This window comes from Macaca fascicularis, chromosome 20, assembly GCF_037993035.2.
Source record: "Macaca fascicularis isolate 582-1 chromosome 20, T2T-MFA8v1.1".
In the NCBI taxonomy this organism is placed as follows: domain Eukaryota; kingdom Metazoa; phylum Chordata; class Mammalia; order Primates; family Cercopithecidae; genus Macaca; species Macaca fascicularis.
In genome coordinates, this window is record NC_088394.1 from 49,439,253 (window position 1) to 49,460,493 (window position 21,241).

The following is a 21,241-nucleotide window of genomic DNA, read 5'->3' on the forward strand; positions in this document are numbered from 1 at the left end:
GCAACAGAAGAAATTTTTTTTTCTCTTTAATTCATGTAAGTTGATTTGTTGAATGTTTCCATCTATACAAAAAAAGAATTGTTTTGTATGTGCTGAGGTAAGTGGTAACTTTCTCTGGAGGAACAGAGAGAAAGGGAAACCTGAAACAAAGCTGCGGGTGTGTGTGTGTACATATACACTTGGGTAGGCATTACGTGTGAAAACGCTAAGGTTTGGAAATAATTCTTCATATGCATGTTAGCTATTTAAACTGAATTTGATGATACAAGAATGTGAAATCATCATGAAGCATACATGTGCGGTGTTTAACCAAAAAAGGGATGGGCTTGAAGTTATAAAATAATTAGAAATCTTAATTTCTAGGAAATTAAGATAATAATAAAATGGCTTAACTACATGTAAAAATGCGTTCAGTGTTAGAGTTCAACCAGCACTGCAGAAATGACATGTTTCTGTCAGTTTAGGTTTTTGATTTCTTATTTCCTTGTTACCAAGCATCAGCAAATTATTCTTGGGATTATTAACTCTGGAATTGAAAGATATTTAATGGTACTCCTGTTGCATTAATTTGTCTGAGATTATATAGAAAAGTATTAAAAATGTTACTGTTGGAGTCTAATCAAAAGTTCTGGTCTTTTAAAAATATGTATATGAGAAATGGCTTGAACCTGGGGGGCAGAGCTTGCAGTGAGCTGAGATCGTGCCACTGCACTCCAGCCTGGGTGACAGCGAGACTCAGCTTCAAAAAAAAAATGTATATGAGAATAATTATATGAATGATTTTTTCGGCTGTCTCCTAAGTATTTCTAATAATTTTCATGACAGAAAAATGTTTTCATGCAAAACAGTTTCTTACAGTTTGAGATAATTTATGAATTTTTAGTGCTCAGAATTTTCAAAGACCAATGATGAAGTTTTAGTCAGCTACTAGGTATTTAATAAACAATGAATGAATGAATGGCATTTTTAGTAAAGTTATAGTTTTCACTAAGCTGTTAGACATTTATTAAAGGCTGGGCATGGTGGTTTACACCTGTAATCCTAGCACTTTGGGAGGCCACGGCAGGAGGATCACTTGAGTCCAGGAGTTTGAGACCAGCCTGGGCAACATAGCAAGACTCCATCTCTAAAAAAAGTTTTTAAATTAGCCATGTGTGGTGGTGTGTGCCTGTAATTTCAGCTGCCCAGGAGGCTGAGACAGGAAGATCCCTTGAGCCCAAGATGTTGAGGGTGCAGTGAGCCATGATCATACCACTGCACTCCAGCCTGGGTGACCCACCAAGACTCTGTCTCTTAAAAAAAAAAAAAAAAAAAAAGTGTGTGTGTGCATATATATATTTATTTATTTATTAAGATATAAGAGTAATATCTCAAAATTTAAATTTGCCAAAACACTTATTGTAATGAGTCAATTTTGTACAATGTTTTGTAATGTCATAATAATTAAAGGAAGAAATTGTTTTTAAAATGTTATAAAGTCAATGCTAATTTAACTCTATAAGTGCTTATAATCCTTCAGGTAATTTCCCCATGATAAGTGATGATTTGGTCAATTCTTATCACCTGCTGCTGTGTGCTTTGGACTTAGTTTATGGAAATGCACTTCAGTGTTCTAATCGTAAAGAACTTGTGAACTCTAATTTTAAAGGTAGGTTTGTAAATCAAAGGTTTTTGGACCATCTGCATTTCTGTGTTGTGTTTACCCTTGGAGTTGTACAGGTTTCCTATCGTCAGTATTTTGAAAAGCTCTTGTCATTACAGTTATCCAGGGTACTTATAACTAAGAGTCAAGCTTCCTGTAAAAATATTTTTGGAAAAACATTTGCAGATACCACGAAGTTTAAAGTCTTAAATGACAACTTTAGAAATTTCTGAAATATATACTCAACAAGGAGAAGGCATTTAGAAACTCAGAGTTGCAAAGATGACATTAAAACCGATAGTGTTTTTCTACATTGGCAAACTTTGTGCCTGACACATCGTAGGAGATCAAAAAGAATTTGCTGAAAGAATCTTATTTCAAATTTTGGTACAGAAGAATAGTTATGGTTCTAAAATAAATAAAATGAACTTTCATGTTTTAAACTAACATACATGGAAATGATGATTTTGGCATTGCATTTAATAGAACTTAGGTATATAATTTCTATGAATGATAAGTAGTTAGCCCAAATTATGATTTACAAAGCAAATATTAAGAAGTGTGTATAGAGTTAAAATAAATATTGCTGCTGCTATTTGAGTAATATTGTAATAGGATTCTGGGTGATTCTCAGTTTTGAGGTGATTTCAGTTAAAATTTCAGCTTGTCTATCAAGGTAGATTTTTAAAATTAGTGGAGTTAGTTACTTCAGTTGCTCCTGGTATGGTAAATTTAATGTTCCTTATATTCTTTTGTGTTCTTTCTCGCATTTCTGTCCTAACTCCCTTTTATATTCCCAAAAAGCTGCCCCCTTTCACTTTTACCTTTTTTTTTTTTTTTTTTTTAATTAAAAAGAATTTGTTTTTGAGACAGGGTCTCACTCTGTCACCCACAATGGGGTGCAGTGGTGCAATCACAATTCACTGCAGCCTCAACCTCCTGGGCTCAGATGATCCTCTCATCTCAGCCTCCCAGGTGGCTGGGACTACAGACATACACCACCACACCCAGCTAATTTTTTGTATTTTTTAGTAGAGATGGGGTTTCGCCATGTTTCCTGGGCTGGTCTCAAACTCCTGGATTCAAGTAATGCACCCACCTTGGCCTCCCAAAGTGGATTATAGGAATGCCTGACCTTTACCTCTTTTATTTTCATTTGATTTTTTTTCTTTTGTGCTGAGTCTAGGGCAAGAATAAACTGTAAATTAGTGTGAAATACATCTAATACATTCAAATTAAAGTGTATAATCTCTGAACAGTGTAATTTTTTAAAGTGGTGTTTTTTGTTTAAAAGTAGACTTACTTGCAAAGTTATATTTTATTTTTTTGGTTTTTAGATCTTAGTATCCTAAAATGTAATATCCTAAAATTTAAGTTTTAAGTTTCCCTTAACCATCTCTACGTAGATAATTGGATAACTGAAATCTTTCCAGTAATGATACACTTTACTTCTATTTGCCATTTTTTGACAAATTCTCAGGGTTAAAATAGATGCATATATACTGTTTCCTATACGTTCATATGCTAAGTGGTATACTGATTATAAATAAAATGTTAAGTTTATTACAAATTGGCTTATTGTATGCTGATATCTCTGTTTTTTGATTCTGTACACTATAGGCCTATCTGAAGATTTTCATGCTAAGGATTCTAAACCTTCCTCTGACCCCCCTTGTATCATTGAGAAACTGTGTTCCTTACATGATGGCCTAGTTTTGGAAGCAAAGGGGATAAAGGAACATTTCTGGAAACCCTATATTAGGAAACTTTATGAAAAAAAGGTTTGTAAGTAGCAAAGAAATAACGTGAAAATGTTTTCTGGAGAAAAACTTGATTTAACGTGACGACTTAAGGATCTCTTCTTTTATCATAGCTCCTTAAGGGAAAAGAAGAAAATCTTACTGGGTTTCTAGAACCTGGAAACTTTGGAGAGAGTTTGTGAGTACTTCTGTATAAAATGTTTTAATATTTTAAATTATATACTTAGGAAACTTCAGAGGCTAGTGTTTTTATTGTTTGTACTCTGGAAACTGAGAATATGTTTTGTGAGAGAATACAGGGAAGCAAAAATTCTGTCACCTAATATAAGCATACTTTTTAAATGTGTTCAAAATTGTATGGCTGTTCTTTGAAGTTTCATTAAGCTTCTGGATTACAAATTTTGAAATAAATTCTTTTGGAACTATATGGGTGAAAATTGATGATGTGTAAGTGTGGAAGTCTCCAGGGGTGGCTAGAGCAGCTAGACAGTTAAGCTTCCCACCAGAAGCTGCACCTACCAGCAGCTGAAACACTGTCAGCAAAATACTTGTATTGTGAGATGGATGAGCATGGGGATAGCAAGATTACATGTGATACTATCCAGTTTTTGTTTTGTTTTTTGAGATGGAGTCTCACTGTGTCGCCCAGGCTGGAATGCAGTGGTACGATCTCAGCTCACTGCAACCTCCACCTCCTGGGTTCAAGCAATTCTTCTGCCTCAGCCTCATGAGTAGCTGTGGATACAGGCGCGCGCCACCATGCCCAGCTAATTTTTATATTTTTAGTAGATACAGGGTCTCACCATACTGGCCAGGCTGGATTCGAACTCCTGACCTCGTGATCCACCTGCCTCGGCCTCCAAAAATGCTGGGATTACAGGTGTGAGCTACTGCACCCAGCTATACTATCCAGTTTTTATAACTACAAGTTACCTTACCAAAGTTTAACTTTCAAAAAAATTATTAGAACTTTTAGTAAATAAAAAAATGAAATAATTAATTGAAATGGCAGTTCTGTGAGAGAGTACATTTTGTCTGTATTTGTTTTTCCTATAGTAAAGCCATCAATAAGGCCTATGAGGAGTATGTTTTATCTGTTGGGAATTTAGATGAGCGGATATTTCTTGGAGAGGATGCTGAAGAGGAAATTGGGACTCTCTCAAGGTGTCTGAACGCTGGTTCAGGAACAGAGACTGCTGAAAGGGTGCAGATGAAAAACATCTTACAGCAGCATTTTGACAAGGTGAGTTTAGCCACACCAGAAGAGTAGAAATACAGGAGCAGTTAAGCCAGGGGTTCTTTTTTATTTTGGTAATTTCATGTTTGTGTTTTACTTGCCTACAGTATGAAGGAGAAAATTCTCATCATACTTCTCTTAATTGAAAAAGGTATCTCTATGATATTTGATTTGTTAATATCAACTTTCATTCATTTTACTGAGGTCTGAGAAAAAGAGAAATTAATATAAATTTAAACAAATGTGTCATGCTGATAATTGTTGGTTTTAAAAAGATGGGCCAGTAATATATAGTCTTATATGTAGTGAACACAGTAATATATAGTCTTATATGTACTACTTTTAGGCATTTAGAAAGTGATAATTGACCTGATTGGGGCCTTCATTTAAGAGACTGGAGAAACTGAGGATCTATAGTCTTTAAGAAAATTCTTTTAAACTGAATTTCAGGACCATGTGGTATTTTTTCACACAGACATTTAGGGTGATGCAGGCCATGAGTTTCCCTTCTGCTATGTGGTGGTAACAGAAAACACTAAACTTCTGGCAAGTGCCCCCAGAGACACTGGGTAATCCAAGAGCCAATTCACCTGGAAGTAAGCTGCTTCAGACTTGAGACTGGTCTGCTTATTCATTCAACAAATATTCCTAAAGCATTTTATATGTCAGGTTGTGTCCTGGACACTGGAGATACAGCAGTGAACAAAATAGCCACGAGAACCCTGTTCTAAAGAAGCTTATATTCCAGTGTGGGGAGATGGACAGGAGATAAACAAGTAAATACATAGTATGTTGGGTGATGACAGATGAAGAAAATAAAATAGAGTAGTAATACAAAATATTGAGGGGAGGGGAGAATGGGATGGGTGGTCTGTTGTAGGTAAGGTGGTTGGTAAGGGTGTCACACACCAAAAGTAAGCAAGGAAGCAAGCCATATGAATAGCTGGGGAAATGTATTTGAAGCTGAGAGCATAACAAATGCAAAGCCGTGAGATTGGAACAGGATTAGCTTTTTGGAGGAACAGTGAGAATGACAGTGTGGTAGGAATACAGTGAGGGGAAAAATTGGTAAGAAGTGAAGGGAGGCCAGGTGTGATGGCTCATGCTTGTAATCCTAGCACATTGGGAGACTGAGGCAGAGGACTGCTTGAGCCCAGGAGTTCAAGACAAGTCTGGGCAACAAAGCGAGACCCTGTCTCTACATAAAATATTAATACAAAAAATTAGCTGGCCATGGTTGTATCCACCTGTGGGCTCAGCTACTTGCGAGGCTGAGTCAGGAGGATCCCTTGAGCCCAGGAGTTGCAGGCTGCAGTAAGCCGTGATCGCATCACTGCACTCCAGCCTGGGTGACAGAGCAAGAGCCTGTCTTTCAAATAAAAAAAAAAGAAAAAAGAAAAAACGAGAAGAAAAAGAAGTGCAAGGAAGAGGGAAGAACAAGAGAGCCAGACAGACCATGTAAGCTTTGGAAGCCATCGTAAGAACTTTTGCTTCTGCTGTGATTGAGATGAAAGCCATTAAGAGGGTGTTATTAAGAAGAGTGACTGATTTACATTTTTAAAAGTCTTGTGGGAAAGTGGGGTTCGAGGCAAGGGTGGAAGTAGGGAGTTAAGAAGCTATTGGAGTGATTATGGCAATAGTTTATGGTGGCTTCAGAGAATGGTTTGTATCTGGGCCATATTTTGGAGATAGCACCCACAGGATTTACTGATGGTTTGGATCTAGGGTTTGAGAAAAAGAGAACAGTGATGTCTCCAGTTGGGTGAATGGTATAAAAGCTAAAATCCTGACAGGTGCCTGTAAGGTCGTAAGTTATCTGGCCCTGGCTCTCTCTGAATTCATCTACTACTATCCTCCCTCCTCACCCACTAATGCCACATTAACCTCCTTTTTTGTTCTTCAGATGTGCCAAGCATGCCCGCAACACAAAGCCTTTGCCTTTGCAATTCCCTCTGCCTAAAACGTATTACTTCAAGATATTCATGTGGCTTCCTTCTCACTTCATTCATATCTCTGATAACCTGACTGCTATGTCAATAATAACCACAACGTCCTCCCCAACTTCCTTTCCCCCTGACTCTGCTTGCTAGTGTTTCTCTTCGTATTTATCACTGTCTGACAGTAAGTAGGGAGGTAGGTAGAAAGAATTACTTATTGCCTGTCTCCTTGCATTAAGCTTCACGAAGGCTGTGACCAATGTTGTATGCAGCGCTTGGCACATAGTAGACATTCCGGGAACATTTACTACTGAAATTTATTAAGAGGGAAGAGCAAGTCTGGGGGAAGGGGAATCAAGAGTTAGGGGTTAGGGTTATTAGTACGTTAAATTTGAGATGTCTTTTAAGCATCCTAGTAGAGAAGTTGAATAGACAGTTGAGGAATAGAAGACCGGAGTTCACAGTTCACAGTAGAGGTTAGGGGTTGTGTATATATGTCCTGGGGTCATCAGGATACAGATAGCTTTTTTTTTTTTTTTTTTTTTTTTGAGACAGAATCTCACTCTGTCACCCAGGCTGGAGTGCAATGGTGCAATCTCAGCTCACTGTGACCTCTGCCACCCAGGTTCAAGCGATTCTCCTGCCCCAGCCTCTTGAGTAGCTGGGATTACAGGCGCCTGCCACCACGCCCGGCTAATTTTTTGTATTTTTAGTAGAAACGGCATTTCACCATGTTGGTCAGCTGGTCTTGAACTCCTGACCTCATGATCTGCCTGCCTCGGCATCCCAAAGTGCTGGGATTATAGGCATGAGCCACCGCGCCCAACTGTAGATGGCTTTTAAAGCCCTAAAATGAGGAGAGATTTCTTAGAGGTATGAAATAAGAGAGAATAAAAGAGGACTAAGGGCAAAGCTCAGAGTCACTCCAAATTTTGTAAGTCTTTATTTGGAGAAGGAACATCCTAATATTTTTAAGATACCGACTTAATATTTGCACCCAAGTTAAAGAAAGATTCCTCTTGATCAGAATGAACAGGAAGCTCTAAGCTAAGCACAGTGCTATCAAGAAACACCATGTTGACCTTGAGGACTCTGGCAGGAAGCTGTTTGTGGTTGTCACACCTAGTTTCCTCTGTGAAACTATTGCTGCTTGTGGGTGATGTGGTTATATGCTGCTGGCTGCTGTTGATTCTCCTGTTCGTGTACAAGGTGTTTTTCCCTCCCAGTGCCTCCCAGTGTAGGCATTGGTTCATGCACAGTGAAGTAGGTGGCTGCAAGAAACCTTGTAAGGCAGGGAGCAGCCTTTTGAATGCAATTAATCCACCCAGATCATTTTATTGATTTAATTATAGAATGAATTTCTTTGAAACAAAGTGGAAGTCTTAGTTGTATTGCACTTTAAGACAGAGAAAACATGTAGGTTTGTTTCTATATATAGTAAATTTCTGTGCTTTTCTGTATCTTAGGAAACTTGAATAGTTGGCTCTGTTGCCAGGTGAAAATTTTGCTAGGTTTTTTAAAAAATTAGAATAAGTACATTTAATATACAGGGAAATTTGGTTTATCTTGAATATTAAAAGACACTGTTAAGTTATCTTAACCTTTCAGAGTTTATTTGAAAAATCAGAAAGGGCCGGGCACGGTGGCTCAAGCCTGTAATCCCAGCACTTTGGGAGGCCGAGACGGGTGGATCACGAGGTCAGGAGATCGAGACCATCCTGGCTAACACAGTGAAACCCCGTCTCTACTAAAAAATACAAAAAAAACTAGCCGGGCGAGGTGGCGGGCGCCTGTAGTCCCAGCTACTCGGGAGGCTGAGGCAGGAGAATGGCCTGAACCCGGGAGGCAGAGCTTGCAGTGAGCTGAGATCCGGCCACTGCACTCCAGCAAGGGGGACAGAGTGAGACTCCGTCTCAAAAAAAAAAAAAAGAAAAATCAGAAAGATGTTTTACTAGCTCCTTTGACACCAAGTCACATCTTTTCCATATTTATTGTCAAGAATGTTGACTTTAACTTGTTTCTCTGAAGACCTGTCTACTTTAATGGGAAAAACTGTGATAGATTCTGGTAACCAAAGGTAGAGGAGGGCCAGGAAGACCAATGAAGGCTGTTCTGCATCAAGTTGCCTTTTTAGGGAATGTTCATTTTATTATCTCTCTCTGAAGCAAATTTGAATATTTGGATAGTGGGTGTATTAGTTCATTTTAATGCTGCTGATAAAAACATACCTGAAAGTGGGAACAAAAAGGGGTTTAATTGGACTTACAGTTCCACATGGCTGGGGAGTTCTCAGAATCATGGTGCGAGGCGAGAGGCACTTCTTAACATGGCGGTGGCAAGAGAAAAATGAGGAAGAAGCAAAAGTGGAAACCCCTCATAAGCCCATCAGATCTCGTGGGACGTATTCACTATCACAAGAATAGAACGGGAAAGACTGGCCTCCATGATTCATTTACCTCCCACTGGGTGCCTCACACGATATATGGGAATTCTGGGAAATACAATTCAAGTTGAGGTTTTGATGCAGACATAGTCAAACTATATCAGTAGGCTTTTCTTAAATGGATTTTTTTCAACCAAATTTAATTCACAATTTTCTTTTATCTTTGAGTGTCTGCAAAAATAGCAGTAGATGGGAATTGTGAAATTCTGTTTCTCAGAGCCGAGAATAATCTTAATTTTTTCAGGTGAGCAGAATGCTTATCTTTGCCTCTGAGCATAAATCTTACAAGAGGGAATGTAGGGAGCTATACCTTATTTTAGAGTTGTAACTTTTTGAGACGGAGTTTTGCTCTGTCGCCCAGGCTGGAGGGCAGTGGCGCGATCTCAGCTCACTGCAAGCTCCACCTCCCTGGGTTCATGCCATTCCCCTGCCTCAGCCTCCCAAGTAGCTGGGACTATAGGCGCCCGCCACCTCGCCCGGCTAGTTTTTTGTATTTTTTAGTAGAGACAGGGTTTCACCGGGTTAGCCAGGATGGTCTCGATCTCCTGACCTCGTGATCCTCCCGGCTTGGCCTTCCAAAGTGCTGGGATTACAGGCTTGAGCCACCGCGCCCGGCCTAGAGTTTTAACTTTTAAGAGACAAACTTTTAGTTAGCTAAAATACAAATTATTCTTTCAAGCCTTCATCTTCACATGGATATTGGCAGCTCTTAATGCTGTTACGTTTAAATTCCAAGAATGGTGACATTTGAGTCAGTAAAATGTATTGATATTGTAAAGATAAAGTTTTACTCGCTTGAAGTCCCATTTGTGAAGTGAATTAAAGTCTTTCTGGCCTAAAATGATGTTCTTTTAAAAATTTTTATTCTATGTAACTGTTTTTTTCTCTAGTCCAAAGCACTTAGAATCTCCACACCCCTAACTGGTGTTAGGTACATTAAGGAGAACAGCCCTTGTGTGACCCCAGTTTCTACAGCTACGCATAGCTTGAGTCGTCTTCACACCATGCTGACAGGCCTCAGGAATGCACCAAGTGAGAAATTGGAACAGATTCTCAGGTTAGTTTGAGCCCTGTCTGCTTGCTAAGATTTGGTTATTGACCATTTTCCAGTTTCCTATTTTTTCATTATTAATGCCTTAATTCACCCATGAATAATTTTATATCAATTGTATACTGAGTCCTGTTGTGAGTCTGTAGAGGACCTAGCAATAAGATGTATAAGTGGAAGATCTTCTTTCCTCAGATTTTTTTAATATAATACAAGACACAGTAACTGATAACACCAGACACTGTAGAATAAAGCACAGAACTGTCTTTGCCAACTGTTCTTTCAAGATTTCAGGGAGTGGTGGGGTGGGGGCAGAGGGAAGCTCAGTGAAGATGGGAATTGTCAAAGGCCTTTGTGAAGAGGGTTGAACCTGAGGTAAGTTCTGAAGGGTGACTCAGATTTGAAAAGATAATGGAGTTCCACATGTTCATAAAGCAGGACAAAAACCACTGTAACTTTTGTAAACTCTATAAAACATCCTTATCCTGGAAAGGAAGTTCACTGCATTTAGTTTCTTTGATCTCCCTGAGACTGGTAGGAATATCACTGAGTTTTAGTTAAAAGCCCAGTAGGCTGAATCTCATCGTCTTACGCATAACCTTTGGCAAGCTGATTTGAAAAGTTACCTCCACCCCGTCTCTACTAAAAAATACAAAAAAAAAAAACTAGCCGGGCGTGGTGGCGGGTGCCTGTAGTCCCAGCTACTCGAGAGGCTGAGGCAGAATGGCGTAAACCCGGGGGGCGGAGCTTGCAGTGAGCCGAGATCGCGCCGCTGCACTCCAGCCTGGGTGACAGAGCGAGACTCCGTCTCAAAAAAAAAGAAAAGAAAAGAAAAGAAAAGTTACCTCCAAGGTATCTCTCAGTCCTATAACCTTATGATATGATGACTAGACCCAAAAGGACCCCATTTTATTTCTGATGGTGGTATATCAAGAAGACCCTATATGTACACATAAGTAATTTCCCACTCATAGCCAGGCTTCTTAAATGCCAACTACTTTTCCTTTACATTTTTGTGAAGTCTACTTTATTCATAAACTTGATTGTGATTTATACTTAGCAAGTTATATCTCTGTGGCCTCTTCCTGAGTCATGTTTTTCAGATGCACCTTGTTTGCCTTGAATTTAGAAGCATTTTATAAATACATTTCAGAAGCCATCTTAATCTCTGTATCTTCCAGATCTCTTTACAGTTTCTAACTAGGCATAACAGCGTTTTAAATCTTAGGTACCATTAGTGGGGTTAAATATTACCAGTAAATACTAGGTAAAATAAAGGGTCCTGTTTTTGTAGAAAGGTATGTGTGTGTGTGTTCCCAGAAAACTTCTGCTTATATATGTATTCAATAGTTATCTCTAGCAGGACTATAATTGATTTTATTCTCTTTATAATTTTTTAAACTTCATTTTCACAAAGAATATGTATATAATTATATATATATGATCAAGATAAAAACAGTTGTTACAAAAACTTACATGGTGATAATTTGTATAATGCTTCTGCATTGAACATATATTCCTTTCTAATAATAAAAAGACTGAAATAAACCTCATTTGTGGGGAAAAATGTAGAATGCCAGGAACAATTTATATGAGTCTGTAGTATGGGTTTTACACTCCTTCATTCTATTTTCTTCCAGGTGTTCTTAATGGGAGTTGTACTGCCCTCTACGGAAGTAGTTAAGGGCAATTTTGGATCATCAGTGACTGGGGGATGTGAAGGACAGGTGGGGGACAGTCATAGACATCGAATGAGCCCAGGCCAAGGTTGCTAAACTTCCTGCAGTGAAAGGTGTAGCCCCGGCCGGGCAAAGTGGCTCATTCCTGTAATCCTAACACTTTGGGAGGCTGAGGCGGGTGGATCACTTGAGGCCAGGAGTTCGAGACCAGCCTGGCCAACATGGCCATCTCTACTAGAAATACAAAAATTAGCTGGGCGTGGTGGCAGGTGCCTGCAGTCCGAGCTACTTGGAGGCTGAGGCAGGAGAATCACTTGAACCTGGGAGGTGGAGGTTGCAGTGAGCCAAGATTGCACCACTGCATTCCATCCTGGATGACAGAGTGAGACTCTGTCTCAAAAAATAAATAAATATATAAAATAAAAGGTGTAGCCCCACACAAGAAAAGTTTTTTTTTTTTTTCCATTCCAACTGGTAATACCACCACCTTTGAAAAGGAAGTATAGGATCTCTTGGATTAATTTGGGAAGTGTATAGTTTCTGTTCAGAGTGTTTTATATGTACATGTTAGTGAAGTTATAGAAACATTTTATCCCCTTGTGACTTGCCAGGACCTTTAAATTATGTTATTTCTCATTACCTTTTTAGGACATGTTCCAGAGATCCAACCCAGGCTATTGCTAACAGACTGAAAGAAATGTTTGAAATATATTCTCAGCACTTCCAGCCAGATGAGGATTTCAGTAATTGTGCTAAAGGTAAGGTTTAATATTGTTATTCTGCTCTTATGTTTGAAGTTTAACTAAATGGAGTCATTTCTTACTAACTAAGAAAGATGAGGAAAAGATTTATGACTTTAGACTGAGGGCTAGGATATGGCTATCCAATTTTTCTGGTCAACCAAGTGATTTCTGAGCCCTTCTCAGTAAGATAGAAATTTTAGAGTGGTATTTTTATTTTAATGGACTTCTGATGCTTTTTTATCTGCAAATCTTTAGTTTTTTGTTTTTGTAAACTGGAAATGAAATAGAAGCGTAGTGATTCTTAACATATTGAGAATAAGGACAGAAGATATCACTGTTATGGGCCCTGGCCTGGGAATTGTTTGATGTCAGGAATTGGAACTAAGTAGGTGTGGAATAGTAAGCCAGTTACATACCTCTTAGCGTGGGTTTGTTTTGTTCAGCCATAGAGGGGATAAAAGGGTGTAAGTCTTAAATAATATTATAGTTCTTTATGTGCAAATTCATTTAATAATTTTAGAAAAATGTGACTGTTACCATGAAGAAAATTAAGGTATCTTAGGGATAATTAAAACACCAGTCATAAGAAGTTTGCATATCTAAAGTATTGGGTTGGTTTTTAAATTTTATTTTGTGAGTAAAGAAGGATGAATGGGCCTTTATTTTCTTTGTGTGCCATTTTTGTGGATTTTTTTATTATTTCTACAGAAATTGCCAGCAAACATTTTCGTTTTGCGGAGATGCTTTACTATAAAGTATTAGAATCTGTTATTGAGCAGGAACAAAAAAGACTAGGAGACATGGATTTATCTGTGAGTAAAATAACCAATGTATTGATCAGCGCAGTAAAACATAATTTCCTTCCTGCCCCATTCTGTAGGTTGTTTTTTTACTTTATTTATAGTCTCCTTTCATGCACAAAAGTTTTTAATTTTGATGAAATCCAATTTATTTTTTCACTAGTTGCCTGTGCTTTTTTTTTTAATGTGTGTGTGTGTATGTATGTATGTATGTATGTATGTATGTATGTATGTATTATTTGAGATGGAGTCTTGCACTGTTGCCCAGGCTTGAGTATAATGGCACGATCTCGGCTCAATGCAACCTCTGCCTCCTGGGTTCAAGCAATTCTCCTGCCTCAGTCTCCCAAGTAGCTGGGATTATAGGCATGTGCCACCATGCCCAGCTAAGTTTTGTATTTTCAGTAGAGACGGGGTTTTGCCATGTTTGGCCAGGCAGGTCTGGAACCCCAGACGTCAGGTGGTCTGTGCGCCTTGGCCTCCCAAAGTGCTAGGATTACAGGCGTGAGCCACTGCGCCTGGCCTGTTACCTGTGCTTTTGGTGCCTCAGTAGCTTTTAATTAAAAAATAATAATTGTTTACAATGTTGGAAAATTATAAGCAAAAAGAAGAAAATAAAAATCACCTATGATTAATGTCATCCTGTGATAAACATATTGACTTTTGGTACATGGTCATCTAGCCAGTCACCTGCCTGCTTGCTTTTCTGTTTTTTTGGGTTTGTTGTTGAGACAGAGTCTCACTCTGTTGCCCAGGCTAGAGTGTAGTGGTACAATCTTGGCTCACTGCAACCTCTGCCTCCCAGATTCAAGCGATTCTTGAACAGTATTGCCCAGGCTGGTGTCAAACTCTGGACCTCAAGTAATCTGCCCGCCTTGGCCTCCCAAAGTGCTGGGATTATAGGTATGAGCCACCCGCCTGGCCCCTTTCAATTTTTTTTTTCTTTTTTTTCTCTCTTTTTTTTTTTGAGCCAGAGTTTCGCTCTTGTTGCCCAGGCTGGAGTGCAGTGGCGCAGTGTTGGCTCACTGCAGCCTCTACCTCCTGGGTTCAAGTGCTTCTCCTGCCTCAGCCTCTGAGTAGCTGGGACTACAGGTGTGTGCCACCACACCTGGCTAATTTTCTATTTTTAGTAGAGATGGGGTTTCACCATGTTGGTCAGGCTGGTCTCGAACTCCTGACCTCAGGTGATCTGCCCACCTTGGCCTCCCAAAGTGCTAGCATTACAGGCATAAGCCACCGCGCCTGGCCCCCCTTTCAGTTTTTTATAGCACTGACTGTAAATACTGTTTTGAAACATCTTTCTCTGTCATTGTTCTTCTAAGCATCAGGGGGTGTGTGTATTTTGGTTAGAGATGTAATCTCTTTTAAGATATAATAGGTAAGGTTTTAGAAGTCTCATACATTCCTTTAATATGTTTCCTCTACTAAAAAATGGGCTTTATTTATATAATTAAGAAAGGTTTTGTAAGAAAATAAGCATACACTTTGCACTCAGTCAGAAAATGAGACTTTCTTTGGTATTTTCACTTAAATTCACTGGGTATGAAATGACTTTTTAGATTAAGTAAATGTTTCTGAATGCTAATAACTGTATTTTATAGGGTATTCTGGAACAAGATGCCTTCCACAGATCTCTGTTGGCCTGCTGCCTTGAGGTCGTCACTTTTTCTTACAAGCCTCCTGGGAATTTTCCATTTATTACTGAAATATTTGAAGTGCCTCTTTATCATTTTTATAAGGTATTTTTAAAAATATGATATAATGTGGATATTGTAGATGAGACCAACTTCCTGTTGTTAGTCATTTAGTTCAAGTTAACATCTAAGTATATTTATTCTGTTTTTAATTACATAATTAATCACTATTTGTGGAGTAGAAAAGAAATAGAATCTTAAGACCTATGTAAATTTTTTAATATTGTATGAAAGATCCATTTTGGGTAAAAGCTTTGATTCCTCTCTTTATGTAATAACAGTTTTTAGAATACTGTGATTTTTATGAGATGAGAAGGCTTAAAAAAGTAGCACACATGTCACTAGCTAATCTTGTATAGCAGCCTTTTTTTATTTTATGAAAATTAAATACCACTGTAAATGTCAGAAAAAAATGAAAGTTCTCTTTCATGTGTTACAGAGAGGCATAGAGTTAAAGCATTGATTTGGTAGCTATTTCTTGATACTGAGTTAGCATATGAGTTTATCTTAACTCTCATAAGATAGTCAGAACTAATTTTTATAGTGGTATAGATTAAATGTTTAGAGATTTTTATATGAAATTTTAAGAGTAATGTTTTTCAACCTCAATATACATGTATTTTCATTAAAAACTTTTGAAATACATCACAATGTAAACCATTTTATATAATTCACATGGTTTGAACTATTTACAAAGACAGTAAAAGGAAGAGCAGCTGTTTCAAAATATTTCAACTTGTAATTTTTGACTAATTTCTTGTCTAAATATTCAAAAATATTTAATAATTATTATTCAGTGAATCAGGACATTTTTTATTTCAGGTGATAGAAGTATTCATTAGAGCAGAAGATGGCCTTTGTAGAGAGGTGGTAAAACACCTTAATCAGATTGAAGAACAGATCTTAGATCATTTGGCATGGAAACCAGAGTCTCCACTCTGGGAAAAAATTAGAGACAATGAAAACAGAGTTCCTACATGTGAAGAGGTTTGTGAAAATAACATCTTTTTATGAGAAAAATACATCAATATCTAATCTATTAATAATCCTTTTGGGGATGGGAGGGTGGCAATTGGGTTTAATATGTTGTAATTAATTACACCTTGTTATGAGAAAAACTTGGGACTGTAACGTCGTCCCTCTCTACCCGCAAATTAGGAAGGTGCCAAGAGACAAAGAATGACTCAGACAAGTCCAGCTTGGCAAGTAGATATGTTTATTAAGACTTAGATATGTAGGGGCTGGGCGCGGTGGCTCATGCCTGTAATCCCAGCACTTTGGGAGGCGGAGACCGGTGGATCACCTGAGGTTGGGAGTTTGAGACCAGCCTAACCAACATGGAGAAAACCTGTCTCTATAAAAATACAAAAAATTAACCAGGCGTGGTGATGCATGCCTGTAATCCCAGCTACTTGGGAGGATGAGGCGGAAGAATTGCTTGAACCCCGGGAGGTGGAGGTTGCGGTGAGCCAAGATTGTGCCATTGCACTTCAGTCTGGGCAACAAAAGCGAGACTCCGTCCCAAAAAAAAAAAAAGAGACTTACATATGGAGGAGGCAGAGGTGGTGGGGAAAAATAAAAGACTTATATACAGGGTACTCCTAGGTAGCAGCAGGACAGCTCTAGAGATCCTCACCACCTCCCATTGCTAAGCTGCTAATTTTCTGGCTCTTTGCCTACTATGTGTGTGCACGATGGGACTGTTTTCCTTGGTAGTTTCTCAGATCCTCTCTGGGATGTTTGGGTTATCAGGGACACCTGCTCCTTGGCTGGGCACCATGGCCTTGGCTCACTACCCAGCCTTCAGGGTTTAGGCAGCAGACATACACCCTTAAGTAAGGTAAGTGACCTGTCATACTTCACCCCATGTCAAAGAGGAAACGAGTCAGATAATTTGTAGTTGTCCTAAGATTTTGGTGACAGAGTAAAAATTCAGTGTTCTTTCTTGATTTCCTTATCAAGTTTCTCTCCCATAGAGCAGTGGTCCAACCTTTTTGGCACCAAGGACTAATTTCATGGAAGACAATTTTTCCATGGACAGGGCTGGGGGTGGGAGAGATTTTGGGATGATTCAAATGCCTTACATTTATTGCACACTTTATTTCTATTATTATTACGTGGTAATATATAATGAAATAATTACATAATTCACCAAAATATACAGTCAGTGGGAGCCCTGAGCTTGTCTTCCTGCAACTAGATGGTCCCATCTGGAGGTGGTGGGAGACAGTGACAGATGAGCAGGCATTAGATTCTCATAAGGAGCATGCAACCTAGATCCCTTATGTGTGCAGTTCACAATAGGGTTCACACTCCTATGAGAATCTAATGCCACCACTAATCTGACAGGCGGCCAGCACAGGTAGCAATGTGAGTGATGGGGAGCAGCTATAAATACAGATGAAGCTTTGCTCGCTTGCTTACTTGCCTGCCGCTCACTTCCTGCTATGTTGCCCGGTTCCTAACAGGGTCCACGGCCCAGGGGTTGGGGACCCCTGCTTTAGAGTGGTTGATATTCAAACTCTCCAAACCAGTAATGAAGGTTGACTCATATTTAGTATCCAATTACAAGGTTTTGCATTTTTTGACTGACAAGTTTTTTTTTTTTTAACTTTATTATGAAAATGGGAAAGACAGCTGATTTTATTTAGATGGAATAATCGTTAAGAGACTTTTTCCGCCTTAGATTACTATTGGATTTCTAATTAAAGTGCTGTTTTGGATCCTGGCATTCTGTGTAACCAATTCTTCACAGGTCATGCCACCTCAGAACCTGGAAAGGGCAGATGAAATTTGCATTGCGGGCTCCCCTTTGACTCCCAGAAGGGTGACTGAAGTTCGTGCTGATACTGGAGGTCTTGGAAGGAGTAAGTTTAAAATACTAGGGGAATATTTTGGGGCTTACTATCTGGAAATTTAAATTTTATTTAACCCTATAAGTGAAGTTAATAGGGTATATATTAGAAGAAAATATTCCATGCATTTTTGTGTCACATGAATCACTTAAAAGAAGGGCCTTTAAAGACTATTTAAGAACACAGGAAAATGCATGATATAACAGGTATCTTTTAAAAGGATAGACGATAGACTGCTATATTTATTTAATTTTTTTTTTTCTTTTGAGACAGAGTCTCGCTCTGTCGCTCAAGCTAGAGTGCAGCAGCCCAATCTCAGCTCACTGCAACCTCTGCCTGCCGGGTTCAAGCAATTCTCATGCCTCACCCTCCTGAGTAGATGGGACTACAGGCATGCGCCACCACGCCTAGCTAATTTTTTGTATTTTTGTAGAGACGTTTTGCCATATTGGCCAGGCTGGCCTCGAACTCCTGACTTGAAGCAATCCGCCTGCCTCGGCCTCCCAAAGTGCTAGAATTACAGGCATGAGGCACTGTGCCTGGCCGACTGCTATATATTTAATATGATCCCTATTTTTAAAGTGTATGTTTATTTATGAGCATGCAAAATGGTGGAAATGGAAAAACCAAACTGTTAAGATCATTGTTGGGTGATAGAATTCCTGGTGATTTCTGTAAAATTTTTAAGGCAAATACGTATTACTTTTAAAATCAGGAGAAATAGAAAAGCCTTCTTAAAGATAGAGCTGCATGATCCAGTTAGGTATAGACAAGGCAGTGAGTTAAGACAACTGAGTGTGTTCTACTGTGTTGAGCTGTGCTACCCTAGTTAATGACATTACTGCTGGCCCAAGAAATACAGAAAAGGGCAGTTTTGCTATCCATCTGGTTTATATTTTTTAGGCAGCTGCTTAGAAGATCTGCAAGGTGAAAGGTTTTAGTTTACATATGTGAGAGAGAACTGCTTTTTAAAGAGCAATTCAGTAAATCCAGAGAGTTCTAAATCCTCGGATCCAATTCAAAGAATATCCTTATTTCTAGATCACTTTTATAATGTAAATGGTAAGAACTGGCTACAGAAGAAATACGAGTTTTAAAGTCAGGAATCACTCTAGGCTGGGCATGGTGGCTCATGCCTGTAACCGCTGCACTGTGGGACACCTAGTCGGGAGGATCGCTTGAGCCCAGCAGTTCAAGACCATCCTGGGCAACATAGCAAGATGCCATCTCTACCCCCCCCCAAAAAAAACAAAAATCACTCTAGGTCAGTGTATACTTAATAGACATGGATGATCCTTATGAAAAGTCCTTATTTTTGAAAGATCTGACAGTTGGTCTTTCTTAGTCTATTTTTGTAGAATTTTCCCTTCCCTAATCTACAGATTAGGAAGACTTGACTTTAAACTTCATTTTCTTTGTACTTATCACTTCTCAGTTTTCCTGAGATCTCTTGATATTTTACAAGAAAAAATGATCATAATGTATTCTTTCTGATTCTGCAGCGTTGTATCAAATACAAATCTAGTAAGTTTATTTACTTTTGTTATCATCTGGAAATTGAAATGTTAAGCCACAATTTATTAGTATTTACTCCTATCAATACTTCTTACAAACTTCCTACATATGTTTTAAAATTTAAAAACACACTGATGCACAGCTCTTAGAGGTGGACACAGAAGAAGGAAGAAATGCTTCTCAAAAATTCATACATTATTGTGAATACTTAAAAATAGACTAAGCCTTAATAGGTTGTTCAGATAATGAAGAAGTTTTACAAACAGTGGTGATTGTTGTGGCCACATTGTAAATGTAATTGATACCACTGAATCATACACTTAATCGTACCACTGAATCGTATACTTAAAAATGGATGAAATGGTAAATTTTGTTATATAAATATATATACGTATATATATTTATAAATATATATAAATATATATACATATATATATTTATAAATATATATAAATATATATACGTATATATATTTATAAATATATATAAATATATATACAAATATATTTATAAATATATATACAAATATATATATTTATATATAAAAATATACATATTTATATATATATTTTTTAAACCCACAATTTTAAAAAACTAGCCTGTAATACCAGCACTTTGGGAGGCCAAGGCGGGTGGATCACCTGAGGTCAGGAGTTTGAGAACAGCCTGGCCAACATGGTGAAACCCCATCTCTACTAAAAATACAAAAATTAGCCATGCCTGGTGGCATATGCCTCTAATCCCAGTTACTCAGGAGGCTGAGGCACAAGAATCACTTTAACCCAGGAGGCAGAGGTTGTATTGAGCCAAGATCAGGCCACTGCACTCCAGCCGGGGTGATAGAGTAAGAGTCTATGTCTCAAAAAATAAAAAAACATAGCAGTTTACCCCAAACCATTGAATTGTACAATTTAAGTGGATGAAATTTATGGTATATAAACTGTTTTAAAAAAATAAATTATGCTTAATTGAATCCAAATCATGCATGTCTACCTTGCTTAAGAACATTATTGAGTTTTAATAATTTTTATATGTGGAAAAAGACAAAGATCAAAATTGGTAAAACTGGTGGCGGAATGCTCCTAGATGACATACTACCAATCATGTCCCCTTAAGAAGTAGTGGCTGTATAGTAAAATCACATCTTACATGAGTGGTAGGTGGAAACTAAATATGGCAGAAAATATTATAGAAAAATGTAGTACAGAAAAAAAGGGTAATTCCTTAAATCATGAAGGTTCTTCAGTAGTGGAAGACAGAGTCAGGTCTGATTTGGGAAAGGGGGAGTGGAGAAAGGAACACTGCAAGACAAAAAATTCCATTTTAAAATTTGCTCTCAGTTGTGTTCACTGAACACTAATGAAAACTCACTAATGGATATAGGTAAGATGACTTGTGTAATTCTTGTTTGCTTTTTGAATTATGAAGTATTTCAAACACTGTAGTTATTTTTGAACATAACAGCTTGGATGAAAGTCAGATCTGAGTCTCCTTCAGTGAAATGCTTTGTTTGATTTGTTTTGAACCTAGGCATAACATCTCCAACCACATTATACGATAGATACAGCTCCCCACCAGCCAGCACTACCAGAAGGCGGCTATTTGTTGAGAATGATAGCCCCTCTGATGGAGGGACACCTGGGCGCATGCCCCCACAGCCTCTAGTCAATGCCGTCCCTGTGCAGAATGTATCTGGGGAGCCTGTTTCTGTCACACCGGTTCCTGGACAGACTTTGGTCACCATGGCAACCGCCACTGTCACAGCCAACAATGGGCAAACAGTAACCATTCCTGTGCAAGGTAAGGAAGGCAGAGTTGGATATTGAGTTCCTTCTCTGTGGCGTGTATTGAAAAGTTACCCGAGGTTTGGCTAGAGTGACGTAGGGGA

The 21,241-nt window shown here is 38.4% G+C and overlaps 1 protein-coding gene across 19 annotated transcripts in view; it reads left to right on the forward strand.

Moving 5' to 3' along the window:
• Window positions 1-21,241, forward strand: part of RBL2 (RB transcriptional corepressor like 2) — a 132,503-nt gene that overhangs the window by 80,158 nt on the left and 31,104 nt on the right. For all 19 annotated transcript variants that reach the window (XM_015442990.3, XM_074026684.1, XM_074026686.1 and 16 more), the window contains 11 exons: window positions 1,520-1,648; window positions 3,263-3,423; window positions 3,516-3,580; window positions 4,459-4,645; window positions 9,910-10,076; window positions 12,395-12,504; window positions 13,198-13,301; window positions 14,891-15,028; window positions 15,806-15,970; window positions 17,739-17,850; window positions 20,884-21,153. In XM_015442990.3, coding sequence (XP_015298476.3) covers window positions 1,520-1,648; window positions 3,263-3,423; window positions 3,516-3,580; window positions 4,459-4,645; window positions 9,910-10,076; window positions 12,395-12,504; window positions 13,198-13,301; window positions 14,891-15,028; window positions 15,806-15,970; window positions 17,739-17,850; window positions 20,884-21,153 — 1,608 coding nt within the window. The remainder of the gene's footprint in view (window positions 1-1,519; window positions 1,649-3,262; window positions 3,424-3,515; window positions 3,581-4,458; window positions 4,646-9,909; window positions 10,077-12,394; window positions 12,505-13,197; window positions 13,302-14,890; window positions 15,029-15,805; window positions 15,971-17,738; window positions 17,851-20,883; window positions 21,154-21,241) is intronic.